Genomic DNA, 25,035 nt, shown 5'->3' on the forward strand with positions numbered 1-25,035 from the left:
CAACTTCTTTTTACTAAATCATACATTTTTTTGAGTTAAATCTCCCTCCGTCCTACTTCTCTTGACTACAGGGAAAATGTCTACATTTTTGTTTCTTTGGATAAGCTAGAAAATCAGTATACAAGTCAGTGAGGCAAAATTCACAGTAACCCTCCCCTTCTTTTTCTTGTAAAACATCACTCATCATGATGACCCAAGACAGGATGATATAAAGAGTCATGGTTGACAATCATTCACACCCTGTGTTTTGCTTCTGTGCAACTAGCTTATATGAAAATATAAGACACAGGAATGGGAATACTAACAATGAGGATAACTTCTACAGTCTTTGTGCTTCTCATCCAAACATTTCTTTGTTTGGCTTCAGATGGTAATCAACTATTTCTTGTATTTTTTGCTAAGGCTTTTAACAGACTATCGTGCGTCCTGCCTGTCTGCACTAAATGTAAGATTGTTGTGTCCTCCATCGTTTCCTGTATTTATGTTTGGTTTTTTTTACAATTCTACAATGAGTTATTCGTGATTTTATCATAAAAACTGTTCTTTAAGTAAACTTTCCGCAATTATAAATATAAAAATCAGTTGAAGCAAGTATGATAAATGGATGAAGATTTTCTTTGTTTTTTTACATCTCCAACAGTACTGTTTTTCAATATTTTTTTCTCTACAGATTCCCGATTTCAACTAATTAACAGGGCCACTGGTTTTTGTTTGGTAAAATTAAATAACCACTGCAATGACATTCGCTGGACATCTGGGGATCGACTTTTGGTTCAGAATAAGAACAAGTGCCTGGGTGTTCAGGGAAAAACTGTGGGCAGTGAAGTAAACCTGTATGATTGTGATGAAACCAGTGAGCTCCAAAAGTGGGAATGCATGAATGAAACTGTGATCGCTCTCAAAGGCCAAGAACTTTACATTGACCTCACTGCCGATAACACAGCCGTGCTCTCAAATAAAGTTGTACCCAGTAGCCACCTTACAATTTCTGGGACTTCCAGTGGTGCTTGCACAAGAACATATACAGGTAAGTGAAAACAAAAAAACAAAAACATTGTAAAGTAATTCATAATAACTTTTATGGAAATAATATTAGTGGCATAATAAATTTGTAGATTTTCATATTTAGTTCCAAAACAGTTGTAATGCAAAGATAGTGTGTCAAATGATTACAAGATGTTGATAAATGATAAAAGTATCATTTTGCTTAAACTATTCAAGCTATTCTTTGTTCTTTTCTTATATGTTTTCCTTATTTTGGTCCTTCAGAACTTTACACCATTGAAGGAAATGCAGCTGGGAGGCCGTGCATGTTTCCTTTCTTTTACAAAAGCAATTGGTATTCGGAGTGCACTGCATTTGACTCTCCAGGGAACCGTAAATGGTGTGCGGTTGAAACAAAATATGATCATGAACTCTGGGGTTACTGCCCAACTAACTGTAAGTACACAACAAATTCTAATACAGGTTTTCAGAGTAATAAGCAGAACCTGGACATCCAAATTTAAATGTTGAGGAACGCCATCTTGAGGTACAAGTTCAGTGTAACACTATAATACCTTAACTGTGTTTGTGTCACAGCCAAAGAAACCTGGAACAAAGACCCTACAACAGGAGCATCTTATCAGCTGAACACACAGTCAGCGCTGACCTGGGATCAGGCTGATGCCAGCTGCAAACAGCAGAGTGCCTCCCTGCTCAGTATCAGCAATCCTCATGAGCAGGCTTATATTTCAGGTAAGGAGAAAAGTCTCCACACTACACTGAATATATTGAAAACAAAACAATTCATTTAAGCTGAGAGAGTTTTACAAATAGCTAAAACTTGAAACATTAAAGTTGTTGTGGTCTGTAGACTGTAGACACTGCTCCAGCTGATGATTATGTTTTGAGTATTATACTTGTAAACTTTTGTTTTCTCTGTCTCTTTTGTCTGTTAAACTCTACTGACAGCACTATTAGGGACAAATTGGGGACAGGAGTACAAGCTCTGGGTTGGACTGATCTTCCAGCATTTAGATTATGTGTGGAAGTGGTCTAATGGGAATCCTTATGCATATCTGAATTGGGACTCAGGTAAGTTTTCTTTCAAGTTTCAGGAGCTTGTGTTACCATTCTGATGATAATTTACATTACTGTTGTTAAAATATTTCAGCAAGTCATCTTGATCATGTTTGTCATCTTTTTTTATTGATATAAGAAATGTTATCTGTCAGCAAGTCAATATTTTTTTCCCTATTTTTTATAAAATGTCTTCCACGCAGGCGTGCCAGTCACACTGCAGATATAGCAATAATCAGAGAACCTCTTATTGTTCAGCAATTTCAACAACCGCTAAATTATTGTGGTGGCGTTGTGTGTCACATAACCTTATCACTCTTGGGTAGAAATCATAGGCTTCTATTTTATTTCCACGAAAACTAAAATGCTCATACACAATACACACCATGCTTCTAAATATCTTGAGAATCCTGTGAATTGAAAGTTGCCGAGTCTCATCTCATAAGTGACAAGTTTCATTTACCATCACTGCTCCGTAGGACATCCAGTTTCTAATCCAGGATATAAGTGTGGAATTATTGATGGCGCTGTTCAGCTTTCTTGGCAAAGTTCAAAATGCAACAAGAAACTGGGATACATCTGCTACAGTGAAGGACCTTTGGATGCACCTACTGAAGGTATAGAAAAAAATCCCTTCTCTACCCTTCTCTTAAAAAACTTGATTGACTCTATTTCTTTGATCTTCTTTTGTTCTTTTGGTTCATAGCTCCCGAGAGTGGATTTTGTACAGCACCCTGGATCCCCTACAATGGCCACTGCTTTTACCTTTATCGTAATGAAACAAAAAAATGGTCTGATGCTCAGAAAGCTTGCCGTAAAGAAGGAGGAGACCTAGTAACTATTCGTAATGTAGAGGACCAAAGCTTCATCATCTCTCAACTTGGATATGGTATGGCAATAAAAACTTCTGAGCACCATTTGCATTCCTTTAACATAACCTTCACCCTACACTTTTCATATTTATGCAATTTTTATGCAATTGCTGGTGAGTAACTGAAATATTTTTGAGGCACGATCTAATATGATTGTGTTGGTATGTTCCTGGATCAACAAAAAGTAATGTTTGTCCAGTTTCAACATTGCAAGTTATCAATCACATTGCAGTGATGTCATAATGTTGTGATGTGGAAACACCATCACACCACACACCAAACCCTAACCCTACACCCCAAACCTTAACAATGATCACATACCAATGCCGAACGCAAGTTTTTTCCAAGTTGCAAAGTTGTGAAATCATAACAATGTTATTTGTCATATACAGTGTGAATCCTAGACAAACAAACATGTTGATCTAAGAAAAAGACCAACAATTTAGTTTTATGTAATCTATATACCGCAAATCACAGCAACAGTTACCTCTCTGAACCATAGTCGAGGGGGCTTGGAAGCTGAATGAAGTTTAACTTTACTGTAGGAGCCACAAGTAAGCCAGCAGGCTGAGAGCGAAGTGCTCTAATAGGGTGATAAGGTCAGTAAGACAAGATGGTGCCAGATTATTCAAGACCTGGTACATAATGAGAAGGATTTTAAATTCAATTCTATTTTCGATTTAACATGATTATATCAGATAGTCCATTTCTGAGAACACATTTAACCTCATAAAACTAAAGTCACAAGAAGTCAGGTGATTGAATATTGAACAAATTTATGCTCCTTTATACTTCAGCCCTAAATTCACTTCAGTCCATTTAACTGAAAGATGCAAATCCCACATAAATATCAAGTTAACTGTTAAAGTTACAGGAAGTGTTCAGCTTGTAATTAAGTCATTAGAAGTTGTCTCTCCTTAATTGTTAAAATGTCTAATTTGAACATCACACTGAAAAGTTAAAAACACACTCAAACACAGATATTAATGAATATCTTATTTTATAGCTACACACATAATACAATTGTGAGCAATCTATTCTTGGAAATGTATAGCCGTCCACCACCTTCAGAAAATCCAGGGCTCTCACCACAGCTAACAGTCACTTCAGACCTACCATGCAGACTACCTCTTTAGAATAATGACCGTTCATTAGTCGGTCACCTTGGGAATCCTGCTATTTTGGACACAAAACTAGGTTTTTGATTTTGTCACTTCATAAGCATTCAGTCACTTTCTGTTGACTGATCCCTGTATCACTGCACATCTCACATATGATGAAGTTTGTTTACAAGTCCAGCAATTCTGGCAGACGATTAGCAGCAGTCTAAAACTTAAGTGCAAAAGTAACATCTAAAGAGTAGCAAATGAGCAGAATTTATCAAGAAGATTATACAACAATTAATGTTATTTTCTGTCTGCAGCATCCACTGATGAACTCTGGATTGGACTAAACGATAGGAACAGAGAGAGGCTGTTTGTTTGGAGTGATCATTCTCCTGTGAGTTACACTAGCTGGGACTCTCGGGAACCAACTGTCACCTCTGAACAAGAAGACTGTGTTCTGATCAGAGGGGAGGTAAGGTGCACAGTGTGGGAGAGATTATTGATGATTGTGACACGCCAGCTTTTTTCTGTAAAACTATGCAGTTCTGTTAAAGAACACTGGATGCCAGGAAGGTCCATTAATATCCAGGAAAATTAGGTCTTTGTTTTATGATATGCACCGTAGCCTGTCTATCTCTTGTTAATTTCAGTTTCCACATATATTTTGCTCTTTTCATTCTTGCAGAATGGAAACTGGGCTGACCGTGTGTGTGATGAGAAACATGGCTTTATCTGCATGAAGACAAGTGACTCTGAACCCTCTGGAGATGAAGTGGAGCTGAACGCAGGCTGCAAAACTGTATGTGAACCTTTCATATATTTTCCAAAGAATGTCTGCATCTGGTTGGTCGAATGCACACATTCTGTTATCTGTTTCTGTTTTGTAAAGGCTGTTGTATATTTCAAATGGCACAATGTCTAAATTTAATTTTGTGCCTGTGGTCCATGAAATATCTAGGAAAGCAGCATACACATAAGGTATGATGCCTAATGAAACATTGTATTTGGGTGCTGTTTATAGTAAAAAGATTAAGAGAACATCTTATTTAGTCATTGCATTTTTAGGAAAAAAAAACATTCCTGTAGAGTAAACAAGTAGTCACACTGATGCAGTGTGATTCTGCATTCTGGTGTTTTACTCCTTGCTATCACAAAAAGACAGAAAGACAACATTTAACGACAGGCTTGAATAGTTCTCCAACTTGTTTCTCTGCAATGCAGGGTTGGAAAAGACATGGATCCTACTGCTACTTTCTAGGGACTGAGACAAAGACGTTTCATGAAGCCAACGATGACTGCAAGAGCTCAAACTCTTACTTAGCTGACGTTTCAACTGGGTAAAATAGTTTTCATAAAAAAAAAATTATATGTAATTTTGCATCAGGCAGCCTCTAATGTGACTTGTGTAAATATTTCCAGGGTGGATAATGCTTTCCTTGTAAGCTTGGTGGGGCTGAGGCCAGAGAAACACTTCTGGATAGGTCTCTCAAACCTGAAAAACAGAGAATATTTTATGTGGACCAACAATGCCTATGCAAGATATACTCACTGGAACACTCATATGCCAGGTAATGCAAAATGTGAATCGCTATGTAAACTATAGTTGGGAGATGACTTCACAAATGACAGCTAACAATTTCTTTTATAACACAAGGTAACGTGCAGGGTTGTGTTGCTATGGCAACTGGGCATTCTGCTGGCCTTTGGGATGTGTTGCCCTGTACCAATAAGGAAAAATACATCTGTAAACACCTGGCAGAGGGGGAAGCTTTAACCCCAGCTCCACCAACCACTGCCACGCCTAACTGCACAGATGGATGGATTAAGATGCAATCCAGAGGCATCTGTTATAAGGTACTGTGGCTGCCACAGTGGTACATGACTTAAGTATTCTGCAGTCTCTATTTTTCACAAGCCCTTTACAAACAGTAGAGTTACCAAGAGCAGCAGTATAGTAGCACTATAAACAAGTAAGTTACCCTGAGCTCCTCCTGATTCAAGGCAGTAGCAGAGGACCAATATTAACTAGTTTTGTTAAAAGAATAAACGGGTAAAGACATGTCCGATGTTATTTTACTCCGAAAAATTATTGAAACCAGAATGCATTGTGCTGCTATAAGCCCCAAAAAACCAAACAAATAAAGAAAAGCCTCACAACCTTGTGATCAGTTTTATGTAGGAAAGATTTCATTCCAACCAAACTACACTTGTCATTTGCATCATTTATGCAAAAGAAAGTATGCATTGACACATGACAAGAGGCTTCTACTTGTGATAACATCCCAGAATGTAAATATAGATGGTATTCCTCTTAGCTTAGCTGCAATATCACCGTTTGGATTGCAGAGCTAACTTCAAAACTGGCCAAAAAAAACAAAAACAACCAAAAAACTCTTGCTGAATAAGCAGAGGAAAAACATGTTAATTTTGTTTTGAGTGTGTGTCCCATCAATTTCATAATATCTGTGACAGTTGTGACTTTTTGCCAACAACTTGACTTTCCTTTTTGTTAGTGATTTCTGATCATTTCTGCACATGGGTTTCTGTCACTTCCATACTCATAATCCTTTCTGTTGTAGAAGGATATGATTATTCTGTTGATCTTATTCATAACAAGGATGACATAAAAACAGAGATGACGGCCCATGTTTAGCATGTAGTTCTGAATGTACAAATATTATTAAGCTTCAGATCACAACTCAGTTTCTTATATTTTGTTTATAGATCTTTCCAGAGGCTTCAGAAAAGAGAAAGACCTGGTACGAGGCTAGAGATTACTGCAGAGCCATTGGAGGAGACCTAGTCAGCATTCACAGCAGTGCTGATTTACTACCAAGGCAATTTTCATGGTATGGTGTTATCTGGTCTACAATCAGAGCTACATAAGATAAAAATCTTTCGTAAAGTACACCTCCAGCCTAAGTCACACATTAGTGGCAGTCATAGATTCTTATCATTTTCAAGCAATGAGTTGCGTATTAGCATAATCACTGATAGAAAAAAGGAAACATGTTTTTACAAAATATTTACACAAAATAAGTAAATAAAAGGTCTTTGAGCAAGAAAAAGAAATTACACAAGTATAAACATTTGGAACATACATTTGTCCATTATAGGCATAATCAATACTGGATTGGACTTAGTGCTCCTGACCCAGACACAGGTTATGTATGGAGCGATGGATCCCCGGTGAGTTTACAGTTTTTAACTCTCTACAATGGTTTATGTAGCCAAAATGATGATAACGATCAAGATGATGATTATTAATATTACTGATGTTACAGCTGCTATTACTACTGCTACAAATACTACTACTACTATTCATAATTATCTTATTTTTGTATAAAGGTAAACTTTCAAGAGTGGAGTGATGGAGAGCCAAACAATGAAAATAACGCCGAATCATGTGCTGAAATGAAACCCAATTATTGGGAGAAAACTTTGTTTTGGAGTGATGTGCACTGTGAGAAGTACAATAACTGGATTTGTCAGATCCACGCAGGTACAGCATGGTCACAGTTATACAATTCTTTTGTAGCATTTTTTTTTGGACCAGAAGATTATTGTATGTATTCTCACAATGTCAAGCTGGTCACTAGTAACTCAACACTATTCTGTTTTTATTCCTTCACAGGAGTCACCCCAAAGCCGGCTCCAGACCCTGTCACCCCTGGTAAGTGCACCAGTGCGTTGAGGAATTTGACCATACTGCCATACAGCATCTTTACATGACTGTTGACTTTCTATTGGGATTACCAGGCTGAGACCATTATTCATACTATGCTGACAGGGAAACTGATGTCTCATGGATGCTGATTTTCTGCGTGGCAAATATTTGAAACTAGTATAATATAATAAGTATAATAATAATAGGCTGAATAATATTATTGTGTTTTGTTTTGTTTTTACCACTAAGCTGTTAAAGGCTGATGGGGTACTGCTGTGACCCCCACTGGGCAGGCAGATGGGATGGATGGGTGTTGTGTTTGTGAATGCGATAACTCAAGAAAACACTTTTGATTTTTGAAATTGATACTATAGCTGTGTCTGCTAGGACACATGTACAATGAATATATGAATGTATGAATGTTTATGAACTCATATGAAATGCGTTTTTTATATAAAGTGCTATACAAATACAGGCCGTTTACCATTCATAATCCAACAACAAATCCAAAATATGTTACAGAACCTAGACTTGCTCTTCTGAAATCTCAAAAGATAATGGAATAATGATTTCAAAAAACAAAACAAGATAAAAACCTGTGAGAATAGTAATAGTAAATAGAAAGTCAGTTCTATGAGTGTGTGAAGCCCATTGAAAGGATTTAATGGCTGACCATCCTTTATTTTTCTCTGTATCTGACGGTGCAAGGATCAGTTGAATTAGACTGAACTGTTTTTTCATAGTTGAACTGTTTATTTGTTTATCAATTCAATTTTATTTATACAGCACCAAATCACAACAATAGTTGCCTCACGGTGCTTTATATTGTAAGGTTGACCCTACAATAATACATACAGAGAAAAACCCAGCAATCATATGAGGCCCTATGAGCAAGCACTTTGGCGACAGTGGGAAGGAAAAACTCCCTTTTAACAGGAAGAAACCTCCGGCAGCACCAGGCTCAGGGAGGCGGGGCCATCTGCCACAACCAGATCTCATTGATACTGTATGAGCATAAACCTCACAGTGAAGAAAGGAAGATTGGATTGTGTAGTTTGAGGAAAAGATGGAAAACATGCAGTTGTTGTTCATAATTTTAAAGCCTCACTGTGAACAGCTGGAAAAACATGAGCTTGTCATGAAAAAAGTTATTTTTTTAAGACTTGCTTATCTAACACATTTACAGCAGTTTCCAAACATGTTTTTATAACGTTTTCTTTGAAATTTTTGAAAAAGAGGGTCATACTATTTGCACATTTACTGAAATAGATTGCGCATTTCTTATCTATTCTCAGAATATAACACGACATCTGATGGGTGGCTAGAATGGAATGGGGCTCAGTATTACATTAACAAAAAGGCGATGGCCATGGAGGACGCTCGTATGTTCTGCAGACAGAGGCATGGTGACCTGGTATCTATCAACAGTGAAGCAGAAAGGATATTTTTATGGAAACAGGTGAGCAATGGCATTTGTAAAACATTTACCAAGGCAATGGGTATTTAAGTTATAATTGCAAAAACTTAAACATCCAGACACCGACAGTTTTTTCCTATGTATCCATGTTTTTGTGCAGATTTCAACAGGTTATCAGAATTCTTGGATTGGCCTATCTGTAGATCTTGATGGAACATTTCAGTGAGTATGAATTTAGTGACAAAAACGTAAATGCAATTTACAATTAACTTAAATTTATGTAACAGCAAGTTAAAAAGTACTTAGTGCAAGGCAGCATGTCAGATAAGTATACCAGTTTTAATTTCAGTCAGTCATATCTTGAGTGTTTGATTTAAAATCTACTGTTCTGATACACAAAGGGGAAATTAAATGTGTCTTATTGTCCAAATACTTTAAGCTCTAACTGCAAATGCAGATCTATTTGCATTTCTATTTGCGAAGCTTTGTCTGTATTTGTAAAATTTTGGAGTTTCCTGTTTGTAATCTTTCCCACCAATTTTACTCAGTTATTACAGCTAAAAACAACAAAAGTGTGACCAAAAAGAAGAAGGATAAGAGTATCTTTAATGAACCCAGTATGCCACTGTCTTGGTATTATTGTCACAAATCTTTTACAGATATATTTAAACAAATTTATTTTTTGTGTTACATTAAGGTGGATGGATGGTTCTCAGTTGTTGTTTCAAAGTTGGCAGGAAAATCAACCTGACTTCAAGAACTTTGATGAGAACTGTGCTTTCATGACATATCACAATGGTGAGTATACCGAAATACGATTCAGTTTCACTGAAATACATACAAGTGGTATCACCCAGTGATAGCACTCAGGCCATCCTGTCACAACTATCCCTTCAGTTTTACTGGCACCCTAGTTTTATCACAGTAATACGTATCCTTTACAGCCCATACACACATATCAAAGAACAGCAAAAGTACAGACATCCTAGAAATACTACTATTAGAAAATATAAGTTGAGTTGAAGTAAACATTCAACTTCGTACTCAAGTAAAAGTTAAAAAAAAGTGAAATGTAGTCACAGTCACACACTGTTTTACTTTAAATTCATCACAGCAGCTGGACCTTTAGCTTGCAACACACTGTGTAAAAAACTGCACACAAACATTTTGTGTGTTTGCTGATGTTTGCTGAGCTGATAGAAACATTTGAAATTACCTGCCACTTAAAAAAAAGTCACTCCCATTATGCTCATTCCTCTATTGTAGCACTAGCTATGATGCTAAAGTACCTAAACCGCAACGTACGGACACCTGCAGTTGTTGTGGTGTTATGACAAAAAAAAAAGAAAAACACCATCCCGCCTTTAACCCCTGACTTTGGCACACGTCATCTCTTTTTACGAGTCATCCTCTGGTGATAAACACATGAACAGGATTGACTTCTGCTTCAAATCGGTTTGATGTTTTGAGGCTCGCAGGGACAAAATAATAACTTGACCCTAAAGCGTTAAAGCAATAGTAATGAGTCTGTTTTGAAAATGTAAGAAGTAGAATACAGATATTTGTTTAAGAATGTAGGGAGTAAAAGTAAAAAGTATGTAGAAAAAGAAACTACTCAAGACGACATGCTACAAAAGATAAAATGAGTGTGTGATATCAAAATTGATTGAAGTTGATTTTTTTAATTATTCATTCAAGTCAATAATGTTATTAATTTAATATGCTGACCTGGCCTGCAGGATTCTGGCATGACTCCAGCTGTGGGCTTGAGTATGCGTCCATTTGTAAGCGCAGCAGCTCAACACCTGCAAACACCACCGCCGCAGTGCCTACAGTGTCCCCAAAAGGTGGATGTCCACACCCCTGGAAAAAATGTAACTCTAAGGTCAGATGTCTTTTCATGTCTTTTAATCTTTCTATTATTTACTGTTGAAGCAATATGTTCTTAGTGCTTGGAACACTATATTGATCTTTTTCATCTTTCAATTTTAGTGTTACAGCATCATTGACAATCAGAATTTAACATGGCATGATGCAAGGGAAAAATGCAAACAAAAGGGTGGAAACTTGGTGTCTATTACTTCAAGACAGGTGGAAGGTTTGTTTCATTTTCTTTTCACTCAAATAAGTATTTCGATTTTGTTACCTTCTCGTCTTTTGCGGTCCATTTATGATACTACCACTGAATTTCTTTTGTTGTGCAGTTTTGGCATACCCACAAGTTAGAGCTGATACCACAGTGCACTTTTATTTGCAAGAAAATATCTTAACCATAAATCTTTGTCTACATTTTCAGTGTTTCTACTGTCTCAAATGGCTGATGCGCCTACTACAGACTTGTGGATTGGTTTATTTCAGTCACAGTGGAGAACTTACTGGACTGATGGACAACCAAAGTCATACATCAATTTGGGTAATGATGTAAGTGGGAAAATAATAATCTGTTCTCAGTGAGTAAAAAAAATCATGCTGAAAATCTGTAGCTATATAGACTGGGTAATGTGTCAGGAACGAACAGATGCCACCTGGCTTGACAAAAATGAAAATGGTCAACCTAGAGAGTGGCCAAATTCAAATGGGGTGATACAGTACCATAGGTCATTAACCTAAGATGGGGGCTCATTATTTAAGACCTTGTATGTGATGAGAAAGATTTTAAATTCAATTCTGGATTTAGAAGGGAGCCAGTGAAGAGAACCAAATATAAAAGAAATGTGCTTTCTCTTTGTAGTCCCTGTCAGTATTCATGCTTCAGCATTTTGGACCAACTGAATGTTTTTCAGGGAGTTTTTAGGACATCCTGACAATAAAAAAACTACAGTAGTCAAGCCTAGGAGTAATAAATGCATGAACTAGTTTTTCAGTGGAGAGTCCCAGAAAGCAGTCTTACATATCTGTTTAATATCCTGGTCAAAACAACTCTTAAGATTCATCACAGTGTCTCTGGAGGCCAAGGTAATGCTATCCAGAGTAAGCATGTGGTTAGATACCATATTTCTAATATTTTTACCAGTATCACACTAAGATCTAGGAGGAAAAGAACAGAGATGACTCAGTAGCTTGTATGGCCCCCGCATGTTTGTATACATGCTTGATGATATTGGGGCATGTTTCTAATGACACGACTGATAGTGTTTCAGGTGTCTCCCACCAGATTTGAGACATCAGAACATTAAGTGAGTAAAAAACACCCTAAATGCATTTAGAATATATTTAGAACTACACATTCAATTCTTTTAGTAATTATAGTTTTTTTTTGGTCACAATTCCAGCCCACCTGCTTTATCTGGGCTTGGAACTGGCAAAAGTGACCTGAAATACGCACTCTGGTGGAGTTATTTTTTGTGTGTGTGTGTGTGTGTGTGTGTGTGTGTGTTTTTAAGTAGTTTTAAACCTTGTGATCCACAAAAAGTAAAAGTAAAAGAAGAACTGACTGTGTTACAGTCAGGGCTGGAGCAGTGGCTTCGCTCATGCGCGATTCATTGCAGTTTGGACGCGTAGGGGTTAACATCTGCTCTGACACCAGCTGGGGGACACTGCTGTGTGAGGATGATCTGCTGCCTGTGAGCGCTTTGGCACGGGCGAGGTGCCCATGGCAGCACCCGCTGCTTGTTGAGAGTAAGAGCGATACGTGCTTTCACGTCACAAAGTGGTCATAAGTCTTCCTAAAAACACCAGCAAAAGTCGCCAGATTTGTCACTAGTCGCTTTTTAGAAAAGAGGGTCTGAAAACTCGCTAAATATATCGCCAAAGTCGCCAAGTTGGCAACACTGGTGCCATTGCCAAACCTATAAAAGTCTTTGCATCCTGCCATGGATATGCCTCTCCAGACTGTCACAGAGCCACAACCAAACTAGTCATGCTGAACGATTTAACATTATGGTATTCTATGGCAAATACCAATCAAATTCAATGAAGTTGGACAGTGAGCACAGGCCACCCTACATGATGTAGTGATCTCAGGCTACTCTTACGAATTCTGCTTCTGATTGTTTGGTCAGAGACATTTACACCAGTGCCCTGCTGGAGATGACTTGCTGGGCTCTGACAGTGCTCATCCTGTTCCTCCTTGAACAAAGGAGCAGATACTGGTCCTGCTGATGAGTTCAGGACCTTCTACAGGCCTGTCCAGCTCTTCCAGAGTAACTTCCGGTCTCCTGGAATCTCTTCTATGCTCTTGAGACTGTGCTGGGAAACACAGCAAACCTTCTGGCAATGGTACATATTGATGTGCCATCCTGGAGGAGCTGGATTACCTGTGCAACATCTGTAGGATCCAGGTATGGCCTCATGCTACCAGCAGTGACACTAACTCTAGCCAAAGGCCAAACTAGTGAAGAAACACTCGGAAAAGAGGAGCAGGGGGAAAATGTCAGTGTCCTCCACCTGTAAAACCATTCCTGTTTTGGAGGTTGTCTCACTTTTGCCCCTCTAGTGCACCTGTTGATAATTTCATTAACCCCAAAGTTGCTGACACTGATTAACAACCTGCTCTGCTATCCCAGAACTTTAGCTGACTCGATGCTATACTTTGGTTAAAAAGTGTTCCATTAATTTTTTGAGCAGTGAACTTGCACCATGTAGATACAGTCTATATTACCTATTGTGGAGGGTCAGACACATTGAAATAATCCATAACTTTATATTTTTGTATTTACAAATAATTAAAATCTTTGTGTTTACGTTGCAGCATTGGTATTGGTATTATAAACAAAAGGTAAGTCGATTTTAAAGATCCAAGAATGCCCCGTGTTCCCTGACACAGTTCCCTGTATCATCACGTATCATTATTCTCTGTTGACCCAACTCTGTTTCCACAGAAAAACTGTTTTGTGATCAATACCAAGCCTTTAATTGGTATTGGGAAATGGATTCAAAAGTCATGCAATGACACCAATGGATTTATCTGTCATCGAAATCTTGGTGAGTCCATTTCTAACCCCAGGCCTGTTGCCACCCAACTTCAGCTGCAGCTCCATCACACTCTCTCTAGCTTTTCTAAAACAACTAAAAATTTGCTTTGACATTTCATTCCTGTAATTAATATCTATATATAATATATAATAACAATAATATCTATGATCAAGGGTATGATTCATCACTGGAAATAGCTATAATAACTTTTTAAGAATGATTCAGAGGGTTTTATTATGTAAAAAAAATAAAATAGTTTCTATTCTCATCCTAAACAGACACATCTCAACCAGATTCTCCAGAACCAACAATTTCTACTAACTACATCAAAATACTCAATGACTCCATTAAGGTTGTTCCTCAACAAATGAATTGGGATAAAGCTGCAGAGTACTGTAAAAATGACGATGCCCTCCTAGCTAGCCTGAGGAATGAGTGGACGCAAGCTTATGTTGAGCTCCTGGCGCTGAATCTCAAGGCTCCTCTTTGGTTTGGATTACACAAAGCGCAGGTAAACTTTTGAAGACATATAAAAAGTTCATAACTCAATAATACGGCCAACCACTTCGAAACTTCTGACTGCAAATTCAATCAAAAAATCTACTTATGTGCACAAAAAATTATTTCAACAAAGATTTTATCTAACGAAATAATCTGTAATTATGAAAATGAAATCTTCGTTGATGGATAAATATACTGGCCTAGTTATTTATCCAATCATTCGGTTATTTGTGAACTGAGATTAATCATCCATCCATTTCAGTTAAATCTAGCTATTGCTTTTCATAATACGTCTGCCAGCACCACGTAAACACATTTGAAGTTGCTGTGTAGCACTTGCTAACTTGATTACAAAGATGCCAATAAAGGTCATATAAAGAAGCAGTTGCACATTATGCTGCATTAAAAATAAACACTTTTAAATGCAGCAGTCATTAAATAAGCATTGTGGAAAGTTTCACTGTTTTACTAAAGTGCCTACCTTACCCAGGGCATGATCAGTGCAGCCTCCCTAATCCAGCAGGGAGATGCTCTGTGTGAGGAAGGCATGTTGAGCAGCAGCACTTCTTATGTAAACTCTTAAACTGTTACTTTAAACTCCATCATTTTACCCAGCTCCGGCTGTCTTAGCTAAAGGAGCAGATACTGATCCTGCTGATGAGTTAAGGACCTTCTAAAGACCTGTCCACCTCTTCCAGAGTAACTGTCTCCTGGAATCTCTTCAATGCTCTTGAGACTCTGCTGGGAGACACAGCAAACCTTCTGGCAATGGTACATTTTGATTTGCCATCCTGGAGGAGCTGGACTACCTGTTTTTTGAGCAGTATAGATTATCATGTTAGTTTGAGTCAACTCCGTTCAACTGTTATATCCTCTGTGCAGCTATGCTTACTAAGGGAAATATTCCTAAAAGCCGAATAAAATAGATAAAAACAGGTGTGGGTCACAATCAGCCAAGGTTTCCGGTGAACCCACTGTTAGATCTTACGCCACCCTATCATTTGAGTTACTCAGATCAAATGACCCAAGATGTGAGAGGGCGTTAAGGCGTGTGGGAAGGGATCTCAAAACTGGATTACAGATGAGAGGGTTCCTATGGTTCTGCTAGTTTTCTTGATTGGTAACTGCTGTCTCATTAATCTTTTCTTTCAGATCAATGGCTCTTTCCGCTATGTTGATGGATGGCATTTAATATTCAGTCGATGGGGTAAAAATGAACCAAGCAAGGACAGAAGTTGTGTATACATGGATGTGGATGGAAAATGGAAAACCACTCACTGTAACGAGACACTAATGAGTGTTTGCATGAAGTCGACAGGTACAACCAAACACTGGCTAATAGATACCCTATAACCCTGTAATGACTGGCATGTCTGTTTCATTTAAACTTGAATCACTGTTGAGAAGCTTAAATTACAGATCACAGGTACTGATGTCCGTAAAATTTCTCTCTCTCTCTCTCTCTCTCTCTCTCTCACACACACACACACACACACACACACACACACACACACACACACACACACACACACACACACACACACACACACACACACACACACACACACGTTTGTTGTCAAAACAATACATTTAAGAGTTTTAAAAGATGTAATTCATTGATCTCATTGACATCATTGTCTCATTCACAGATGTGCTGCCAACAGAGTCAACTCTTTTTCCAGGAGTTTGTCCTCTAGACCCAGAGGCAACAATAGAAAACAAGAACTATATCTGGGTACCATTCAGGGGTTATTGTTATATTTTTATTACAGAGCAAAAGCGCTGGCAAGAAGCATCTACCAGCTGTGTAGCACATGGTAGGCGACTTATCTGAAAGATACTTTTATGCAATAAATTGCTGTAGTTTTCATTAACAACTGATTTGTTTTGTTAAGGTGGAATGCTTGCCAGCATTGAAGATTCCTCTGAGCAAAAATTTCTAGAAATTAACCTAAGAACTTTTCAAGATGGCTACACATCTTTCTGGATTGGCCTGTTTAAAAAACAACACAAAGGTGAGTCATTATTTATTTTTATGGTAAATAATAATAATAATAACAATAGTAACATATTTTTTGATCATTTGTTTTTAAACCAAATTTTCAGTTCAAAATAAATATTTTTTTTAAATGATGTACACTGTTGTTTTTGTCTATTTGCCTGCAGAGGAATGGCTCTGGTTGGATAAAACAGTCATTAGTTACACTAACTGGGCTGAAGGTCAACCTGTTAATGGCAGCAGATTACCCCGCAGAGGAGAGATTAGTACATCAGATGGGACATGGACAGATATTGGCATGTGGGTTCAAAGACCTTACATCTGCAAGATACAAAAAGGTAAAATAATCTTTATTTATAAAAGTGTTTTCTCTTTTTCTTTTCTGTAATGATATGAATCTCTAGTAAGATGTTCACAACAGACATGACACAGTCATATGAATCCAAAAGGAATAACTCTTGTTACCGTGTTACAAATGCAAATACCTGTTTACGCCATAGCAATTTACTTTTATTTTTAAATGAAGTAGAGTTACTTTGTGATAAAGTGTCTTATTTGATTGTTCTTTTTTTCCCTTTTGTAGTATTGCTACCAAAGCCATCACCATCATCGAGTAAGAAACACCTCTTTTAACTATTTATTTTACATATCTTGTTTCAAATTATTACAAATGTTTTTTAGCTGATTACCATCTACTTTTTCACTCTGTACAGAAACTGGATTACCTCATCATCAGCGTGTCTATATAACCACTGCAGTTGTGTTAGTCATTACTGGAATTGCAGTGGTGGCAGTCACTGCTGTCTTCTTCTTCAAGAAATTTGGTCATCAGTTACCCGCCCCTAACACTTTCGATAACCCGCTCTTCTTCAGTAGTAGGGTGTCACAGCCTGAGCAAGCTGACACCAGTATACTGGTAGAGAATGCAGCAGAAGAGAACACTGGAGATTTAATCAGTATGTAATTTAAATATTTTGGGCTCATTTGCATGGCCCATGTGATTCCTAGTATGTTATGAAAATTTGAGCTGAGGTGGCAGTAAATGGCTAAAAGCATATTTGAAACAACACAGGAGAATGTTTAACCAAATATGTATGTTATGACTGTGAAAATTGATTAAATTTGCTTTTGTTACGAAATCAGTTTTACCCCGGTTCTTTTTATTCCTCGAGCATCCAGAGACGGCACCGGACTCAGTAGTCATTTCACAAAACCTTTATTCATCTTTACTCATCTTTTACTCATCTTTACTCATCTTCTTTACTCATCTTTTACTCATCTTTACTCATCTTCATTTAAGCATGCATCTTCTAGAAGGGAAGACGAGGCCGGTGTGTCCCTCTCCAAATCTTCACTCCTTTGTCTGTGAAACACAGTTTTGTAGGGGCGACCCTATCATAAAACCCCCCACGGTGTGCTGCAAACTCTGTCTGTGTCTATGTGCACGAGCACATGAATGCCTACATGTGCGCGTTCCCGCGTGTCTATGTGAGTGCTCGTGTGTGACTGTGTACGCATACCTGTGTGTATGTGTGTGCACATGAGTGAGTGTGCGTGTGGATGTGTGTGTGCACATGAGTGAGTGTGCGTGACAGTTAAAACACTGTGGGTGTAGGTGACTCCCTAGGTCATAAAACCCATCTCCCTTCCAGACCACAGTTATCCAGTTACAAATGTTGAGACCCCCACCCAAACATCCTCTGGGGAATTTCCACTCAGCATTAACTCCTCTCTGTTTTACTTTCACAGTTCAAGTGGGGGAGGGGTCTCCTACAATCTACTCCTAAGTTCACAACACAATGAGGCCTTTATTATATTAAGGTCAGTGTCTCTACAATAGTTCTACATTCTATGTTAACACATTTCTAAACTCTAAATCAGCTAAACATTCCTACACTTTATTTTCTGAATGTAAATATTTAAAACATTGTATATGGACGGTGGCACAGTTTCCTCACAGTATGAAGGTCCTGAGTTCCATCCTTTCTCCCATAGTCCAAAGACAAGCAGTTAGTGGGGTTAGGTTAATTGGTAAATCTAAATTGCCCATTGGTGTGAACGTGAGTTTGAATGGTTGTCTCTGTGTCTATAGAACCTGTTCTAATCCGGTCTTTAAGTCTGACGTCATTAGCCATGTCTGCAGTATTGCCAACTTAGCGACTTTGTCGCTATATTTAGCGAGTTTTCAGACCCCTTAGTGACTTTTCTTCTAAAAAAAAGTCGCTAAAAAAAGACGTGAAAGTGCGTATCGCTTTTACTCTCAACAAGCAGCGGGTGCTGTAACGCAGTCAGTTCTTCTTTTACTCTTTTACTCTTATGCTGTTTTGTGGACCACAAGGTTTAAAACTACTTATAAACACACACACACACAAAGTAACTCCACCAGAGTGCCTATTTCGGGTCACTTTTGCCGGTCCAAGCCCGGGTAAAGGAGCAGGGTTGGAATTGTGACATTAAAAAAACAGCAATTGCTAAAAGAAATTTAATTTGTAGTTCTAAATAAACTCTAAATGCATTTAGGACATTTTTTACTCACTTTATGTCTCTTCCACGATGTTATTTCGCTCTCCAACAACATAGGTTACAATTAGATTAGCATGACCAATTATGCAAATTAGGCGATGACGTCATTTAGCGACTTCTAGCGACTTTTAGGACAACCAATAGCGATTTTCCTTACTGAGGAGTTGGCAACACTGCGTGTCTGGGCCCAAACTCCGCTGCAGGTCCATAAGTCAAGCAATCACTGTGGAAAACTGAGAGTTAAAAACTGTCTAAATCATGCCTATTCAACTACGAAGTTAGTTGGGCCAGATTTTCAAACCGAGGACTTTATCTGGGCCAGATATTTTTTTTGCAGCCAGTAAGCAGCAGATCATGATCAATTTCAAACCCACACAACTGTACTGAAAAACAAGTATTTTTTTTATTCCTTTTCCCCTGTAAATCTGGTGGTGACCTCTCACAAATGCACACCAAAAGGTCCATTTAAAAAAAAGGGAGCTATAACTAAACTATTTTTTGCACATTTGAAATAATAATAATAATAATAATAACAAAAAACATTTTGATAATTTCCTTTCAAATTAAAATAAATATTTCGCTGACCACTCACTTTTCCTGCCATGGATGGAGCCCCATCGGTCACAAGTATACAGACACGCTTCATATCCAGACCATTTTCCTCAAAAAGAGCTTAAATCTTCTCAAACATCATTTCGCCAGCTGTGTGTCCCTCTAACGGTAGTAAACCGAGCAATTTCCCATCCAAAAAACGGACATATACGCACAACTGTGCATTATCAGTTCTGTCTGTGATCTCCTGCTATAGACATTACATCAGTTTTCTTCAGGTCATCTAACAGCATTTCAAACTCGTCTGATGCCAGAACTTCAATTCTACGAATATTTGAACTGTCCTACAGGGGTACGTTTTTAATAGCAGATGTCACACTCACTTTTCACCGCATCCACCACGGCCAGCATGCAGTCTTTCATTGTTTCAGAATCTGTGAAAGGCCTTTTCTTCTTCGCCAAGAAGCAAACACGAAGGGAAGATGCTGCAGCTCTATCTTGGGCTGTACAGGACCCTCACCATGGTAGTACAACTCCGGTTGTAAGATTATTAAACTCGGTAAAATGAATAAGTATTTGTCAGTCCAGGCAGGGTTAAACCGACAGTTTTCATTGTCAATTTTGCGCTTCTGGAGTGAGAAAGACATGCTGTTGTCGCATCATATATTACGATGATTGTTTAATATGTTTACATCACGGTGCATTGTGGGTTAAATATTGCTAGGCTACTAGGAGTGTTGCATTCACGGTCTACACTACGCTGTAGGAATTTTTAATTTTTTAAAATTAATTAATGAATTAATTTTTTGCGTTTTCTCTGTGTTTCTGCCAGGACCACAGGCAGGGCCACTCGCAGGTTGCTTCTGGGCCGCATTTGGCCCGCGGGCCGCCATTTGAATAGGCTTGGTCTAAATCCTTTCATCTGTTATAAAATGATCAGTGTGGCTGTTCTACCAGGTGTAACAATTAAGTTTAACATCCAGGCATCCATGAAAACGGAATTTTCATGACATTTTGACATTTAATGGAGTTAGAAGTTAGCAGGGAGTTAGCACGGTAGCTTCCATCTAAATACAATATAGCATGTCCTGACTGAGGGATTTCAGAAACTTTTAAAATGTACAGCTATCACTTCCGACATTCAGTGGGGCAAAAAAGTATTTAGTCAGCCACCGATTGTGCAAGTTCCCCCACTTAAAATGATGACAGAGGTCAGTAATTTGCACCAGAGGTACACTTCAACTGTGAGAGACAGAATGTGAAAAAAAATCCATGAATTCACATGGTAGGATTTGTAAAGAATTTATTCGTAAATCAGGGTGGAAAATAAGTATTTGGTCACCTCAAACAAGGAAAATCTCTGGCTCTCACAGACCTGTAACGTCTTCTGTAAGAAGCTTTTCTGTCCCCCACTCATTACCTGTATGAATGGCACCTGTTTGAACTCATCATCTGTATAAAAGACACCTGTCCACAGCCTCAAACAGTCAGACTCCAAACTCCGCCATGGCCAAGACCAAAGAGCTTTCGAAGGACACCAGGAAAAGTATTGTAGACCTGCACCAGACTGGGACGAGTGAATCTACAATAGGCAAGCAGCTTGGTGTGAAAAAATCAACTGTGGGAGCAATCATCAGAAAATGGAAGACATACAAGACCACTGATAATCTCCCTCGATCTAGGGCTCCACGCAAGATCTCATCCCGTGGGGTCAAAATGATCATGATAACGGTGAGCAAAGATCCCAGAACCACACGGGGGGACCTGGTGAATGACCTGCAGAGAGCTGGGACCAAAGTAACAAAGGTCACCATCAGTAACACACTACTACGGCAGGGAATCAAATCCCGCAGTGCCAGACGTGTTCCGCTGCTGAAGCCAGTGCATGTCCAGGCCCGTCTGAAGTTTGCCAGAGAGCACATGGATGATACAGCAGAGGATTGGGAGAATGTCATGTGGTCAGATGAAACCAAAGTAGAACTTTTTGGTATAAACTCAACTCGTCGCGTTTGGAGGAAGAAGAATACTGAGTTGCATCCCAAAAACACCATATCTACTGTGAAGCATGGGGGTGGAAACATCATGCTATGGGGCTGTTTTTCTGCCAAGGGGACAGGACGACTGATCCGTGTTAAGGACAGAATGAATGGGGCCAATGGGGCAACAAAGGAGTGGCTCCGTAAGAAGCATTTGAAAGTCCTGGAGTGGCCTAGCCAGTCTCCAGACCTCAACCCCATAGAAAATCTGTGGCGGGAGTTGAAAGTCCGTGTTGCTCGGCGACAGCCCCAAAACATCACTGCTCTCGAGAAGATCTGCATGCAGGAATGGGCCAAAATACCAGCTACTGTGTGTGCAAACCTGGTAAAGACCTATAGTAAACATTTGACCTCTGTTATTGCCAACAAAGGTTATGTTACAAAGTATTGAGTTGTATTTTTGTTATTGACCAAATACTTATTTTCCACCCTAATTTACGAATAAATTCTTTACAAATCCTACCATGTGGATTCATGGATTTTTTTTTTCACATTCTGTCTCTCACAGTTGAAGTGTACCTCTGGTGCAAATTACTGACCTCTGTCATCATTTTAGGTGGGGGAACTTGCACAATTGGTGGCTGACTAAATACTTTTTTGCCCCACTGTAAATGAAGACAGAAAACTAAACAACAGTGACGTTTGTAGGGTTACTGAAGTTTGGCTAGCTGGTATATAACGATGTTCTTTGTGATCACTAGCGACACAGCTATGTTAGCATATTATAAACAGTGAAGCTGGAGGATGAACGCTAACTTTTTCCCACTCAATAAAAGTTAACGTGTGGATTCTCGGTGGTCAGGGACCAGAGTTGGGACTAACGCCTTATTAAGTAACGCGTTACAGTAACTACGTTATTATTGTGGTAACGAGCACGGTAACTAGTTATTATGCCAAAATCAGGAACGCGTTACTCGTTACTGGGATTTAGATAGGCTCGTTATTCGTTACTCCTTGCGGTGGCTATCGCGGAGCTTCCACAGATTCAATAACATTAGCAAGTGGTGGAGGCCAGCAGGTGGATGAAAGAAAGGGGAGGCAAGAGGAGAGACCCGAAGCGGGCGCTGGTCCGAGAGTATCAGGTGAACTGAACTTCAGGTAAGAAGTTATGACCTGCAGTCCATCTGGGTCAGATATAAACCAAGTTTAGTTGGAGTTTATTTTCGTTGTGCTGACTTTTTCGTACTGCATGCTAGCTAGCATGACAGAGTTTCTATACAGCTGGGTGGGTGCTATAATGTTACTGATGTTGAACTTTATTTTGTTCATAAGGTTAATTATTAGAGTTGCCAACCGTCCCGTAAAAAACAGAATCGTCTCGTATTCAGAGAAAATATTACGTGTTTCGTATTGAGGTGAAAAGGAACAGTTTGTCCCGGACTTCAGCTACAATGAAAAAGACACAAAGCTGGATTTATTCTGTGTTTACGCTGCACAGCTGCCTCTTATTCTCTCATTCTCTCCTCTCCTGTTTCTACTTCAATCATAAAACTGATCAGTGATCAGCGTATCGGCTTTTCTCTCTTGTCTGTTTATCGCCCACTTTGCGCCAGAAAGAGGAAACCGCGCTAAACAACAGCAGCACATTTAAGCTTGATCAGCTGATGTTAGAATTTATTTAATATTAATTTCTAGTACAGCTGATGCTTGCTGGAGCCACAGCTGTAAAGCTGCTGGTCATGATATGGTTTGGTTATCTGGTGAGACGGAAACATGAAGATGAAACCAGGAGATGTCCTTACTGAATCATCAGAGCTGAACAGGTGATGGAGAAACAGGTTTACCTTTTAGGTGACATGAATGAGTTGAAGGGAAGTTATGAACTGTTTCTGAGAGACAAATAACACCAGGATCCTTTTCTATGTAGCTGACATCTGGTAACGGTGCAGGGGCGGATCTAGCAAAGTGTTGCCAGGGGTCCATGTAGGGCATTAACAGGGAAAGGGGGGCACAAGGAAATACTTTTCTTTCTTATTCTCATTTAAAATGTCTAGCTTTTAAAAAAAATAATTATCTGAGTCTTACATCAAACGATTGATAGATTGCTACATATATACATATATACCATCAGAATAGTGAACATCACTGTCACAACAGCGTTTGTTTTCATTCAAAGGCTTTATGATTTTTCCTATAATGGTGGGCCGGTCTCTAGTCATATTCCCCGGGACGATTTTTTTTGTTCCAGTCCAGCCCTATAAGCAGCTCATCTGCAGTCTGGTGTTACCTACATCTTCCTATTCAGAAGGCAGAATTTCCGAGTTCTGAGTACAATCGAAAGCACCTCGACTGCAGTTTTTGTGTTGGATGTAAAAAACAGGCTAGAATCATGCGGCGGTCAAAGACGGTCCAGGCGTGGGATTTCTCTTGTGGAAATGTGCACATTATTTTTTTCCTTTCTATTGGTAGGTGGCACAATGCACTTGTGGCAAGTAAGCAAGCTAGAAGACTGGCAAACTTGCTGGGTATCCAGTTACGGAACCAACACATTAACAAGAGAATTCTGAGTAAAACCAAAGTTACTTTCCCTAGTAACTAGTTACTCTGAAAGCAACGAGTAACTTGAAGTAACTGAGTTACTTTTGATAGAAGTAACTAGTAATGTAACTAAGTTACTAATTTAAAGTAACTTACCCAACACTGCTTATCATCTTTGTCCTTTATCTTTGGTTCCTACATTGGCCTCTACATAACTGCATGCATTGGTGAAATGGAAATCTGGAGAATGTGCAAACAAAATGGGGAAGTTATAAAAGGAAAAAGTGAAGTGTAAGGACAGGAAATTCAAAGCAATATGGGTTGAAAATAGGAAAAAAACATGAAACATGCTTGACATTGTAGTTTCAGATTGGATATTACTTTTTATTACTAGGTTATGATTTCATTTTGATCTTTTAGTTATTGAGTTTTTCCTGTCTTCCTATTTTCCGAATGCCTAGTCTCGCAATAGTCCAACTGTCACGGTTCTGGGTCCGTTGGACCCAGTATTTTGAGTTTATTATGTTTTGGTTTATTTCTGCTTCATGGATTGTTTTCTTCTCGTAGTGATGATGATGATGATTATTTCTTGTTTCTGTTTATCCGTGCTTAAGGATTTGTTCTCAGTTATATCTCACGTTTAGTTTAGTTCAGATTCCATGTGTCATTCTGTCTGTCTCTCAGTGTAAAGTCTGCATGCTTGTTTTGTAATTCATGTTTCCTGTTTTATTGTGAAAGTCTTTGTCTTATGTTAGTGTGTGCAGCTTAGCTCCCCCGTCTCGTTAGCCCTGATCTCTCCCAGCTGTGTCTCCCTCCTGTTGCCGATTCCCCCGTTACTACCCTGTGTATATAAGCCCTGTGTTTTCCCATGCTCAGTGTCGCGTCGTACCCTCAGAATTATGCCTGTGT

At 38.8% G+C, this 25,035-nt stretch overlaps 1 protein-coding gene across 1 annotated transcript; it reads left to right on the top strand.

Moving 5' to 3' along the window:
* The first annotated feature begins 291 nt into the window (after positions 1–291).
* LOC146647897 (macrophage mannose receptor 1-like) lies at positions 292–17,558 on the top strand. The gene is made up of 31 exons (XM_085389242.1): positions 292–370; positions 671–1,027; positions 1,270–1,440; positions 1,582–1,737; positions 1,954–2,076; positions 2,541–2,678; positions 2,768–2,950; positions 4,357–4,511; positions 4,725–4,838; positions 5,261–5,376; positions 5,459–5,607; positions 5,694–5,893; positions 6,764–6,903; positions 7,156–7,228; positions 7,388–7,541; positions 7,674–7,712; positions 9,002–9,165; positions 9,284–9,345; positions 9,821–9,921; positions 10,863–11,008; positions 11,116–11,221; positions 11,420–11,544; positions 13,814–13,840; positions 13,944–14,046; positions 14,316–14,548; positions 15,691–15,856; positions 16,188–16,355; positions 16,434–16,553; positions 16,705–16,875; positions 17,121–17,150; positions 17,251–17,558. Exons 1-31 carry the CDS (start codon positions 292–294, stop codon positions 17,499–17,501), a joined length of 4,320 nt encoding a protein of 1,439 aa, XP_085245368.1. The 3' UTR covers positions 17,502–17,558.
* The last annotated feature ends 7,477 nt before the right edge of the window (positions 17,559–25,035 follow it).

Source organism: Rhamphochromis longiceps, linkage group LG18 (assembly GCF_057381845.1).
Source record: "Rhamphochromis longiceps isolate RC_006_pf linkage group LG18, R_longiceps_female_GT1.1, whole genome shotgun sequence".
In the NCBI taxonomy this organism is placed as follows: domain Eukaryota; kingdom Metazoa; phylum Chordata; class Actinopteri; order Cichliformes; family Cichlidae; genus Rhamphochromis; species Rhamphochromis longiceps.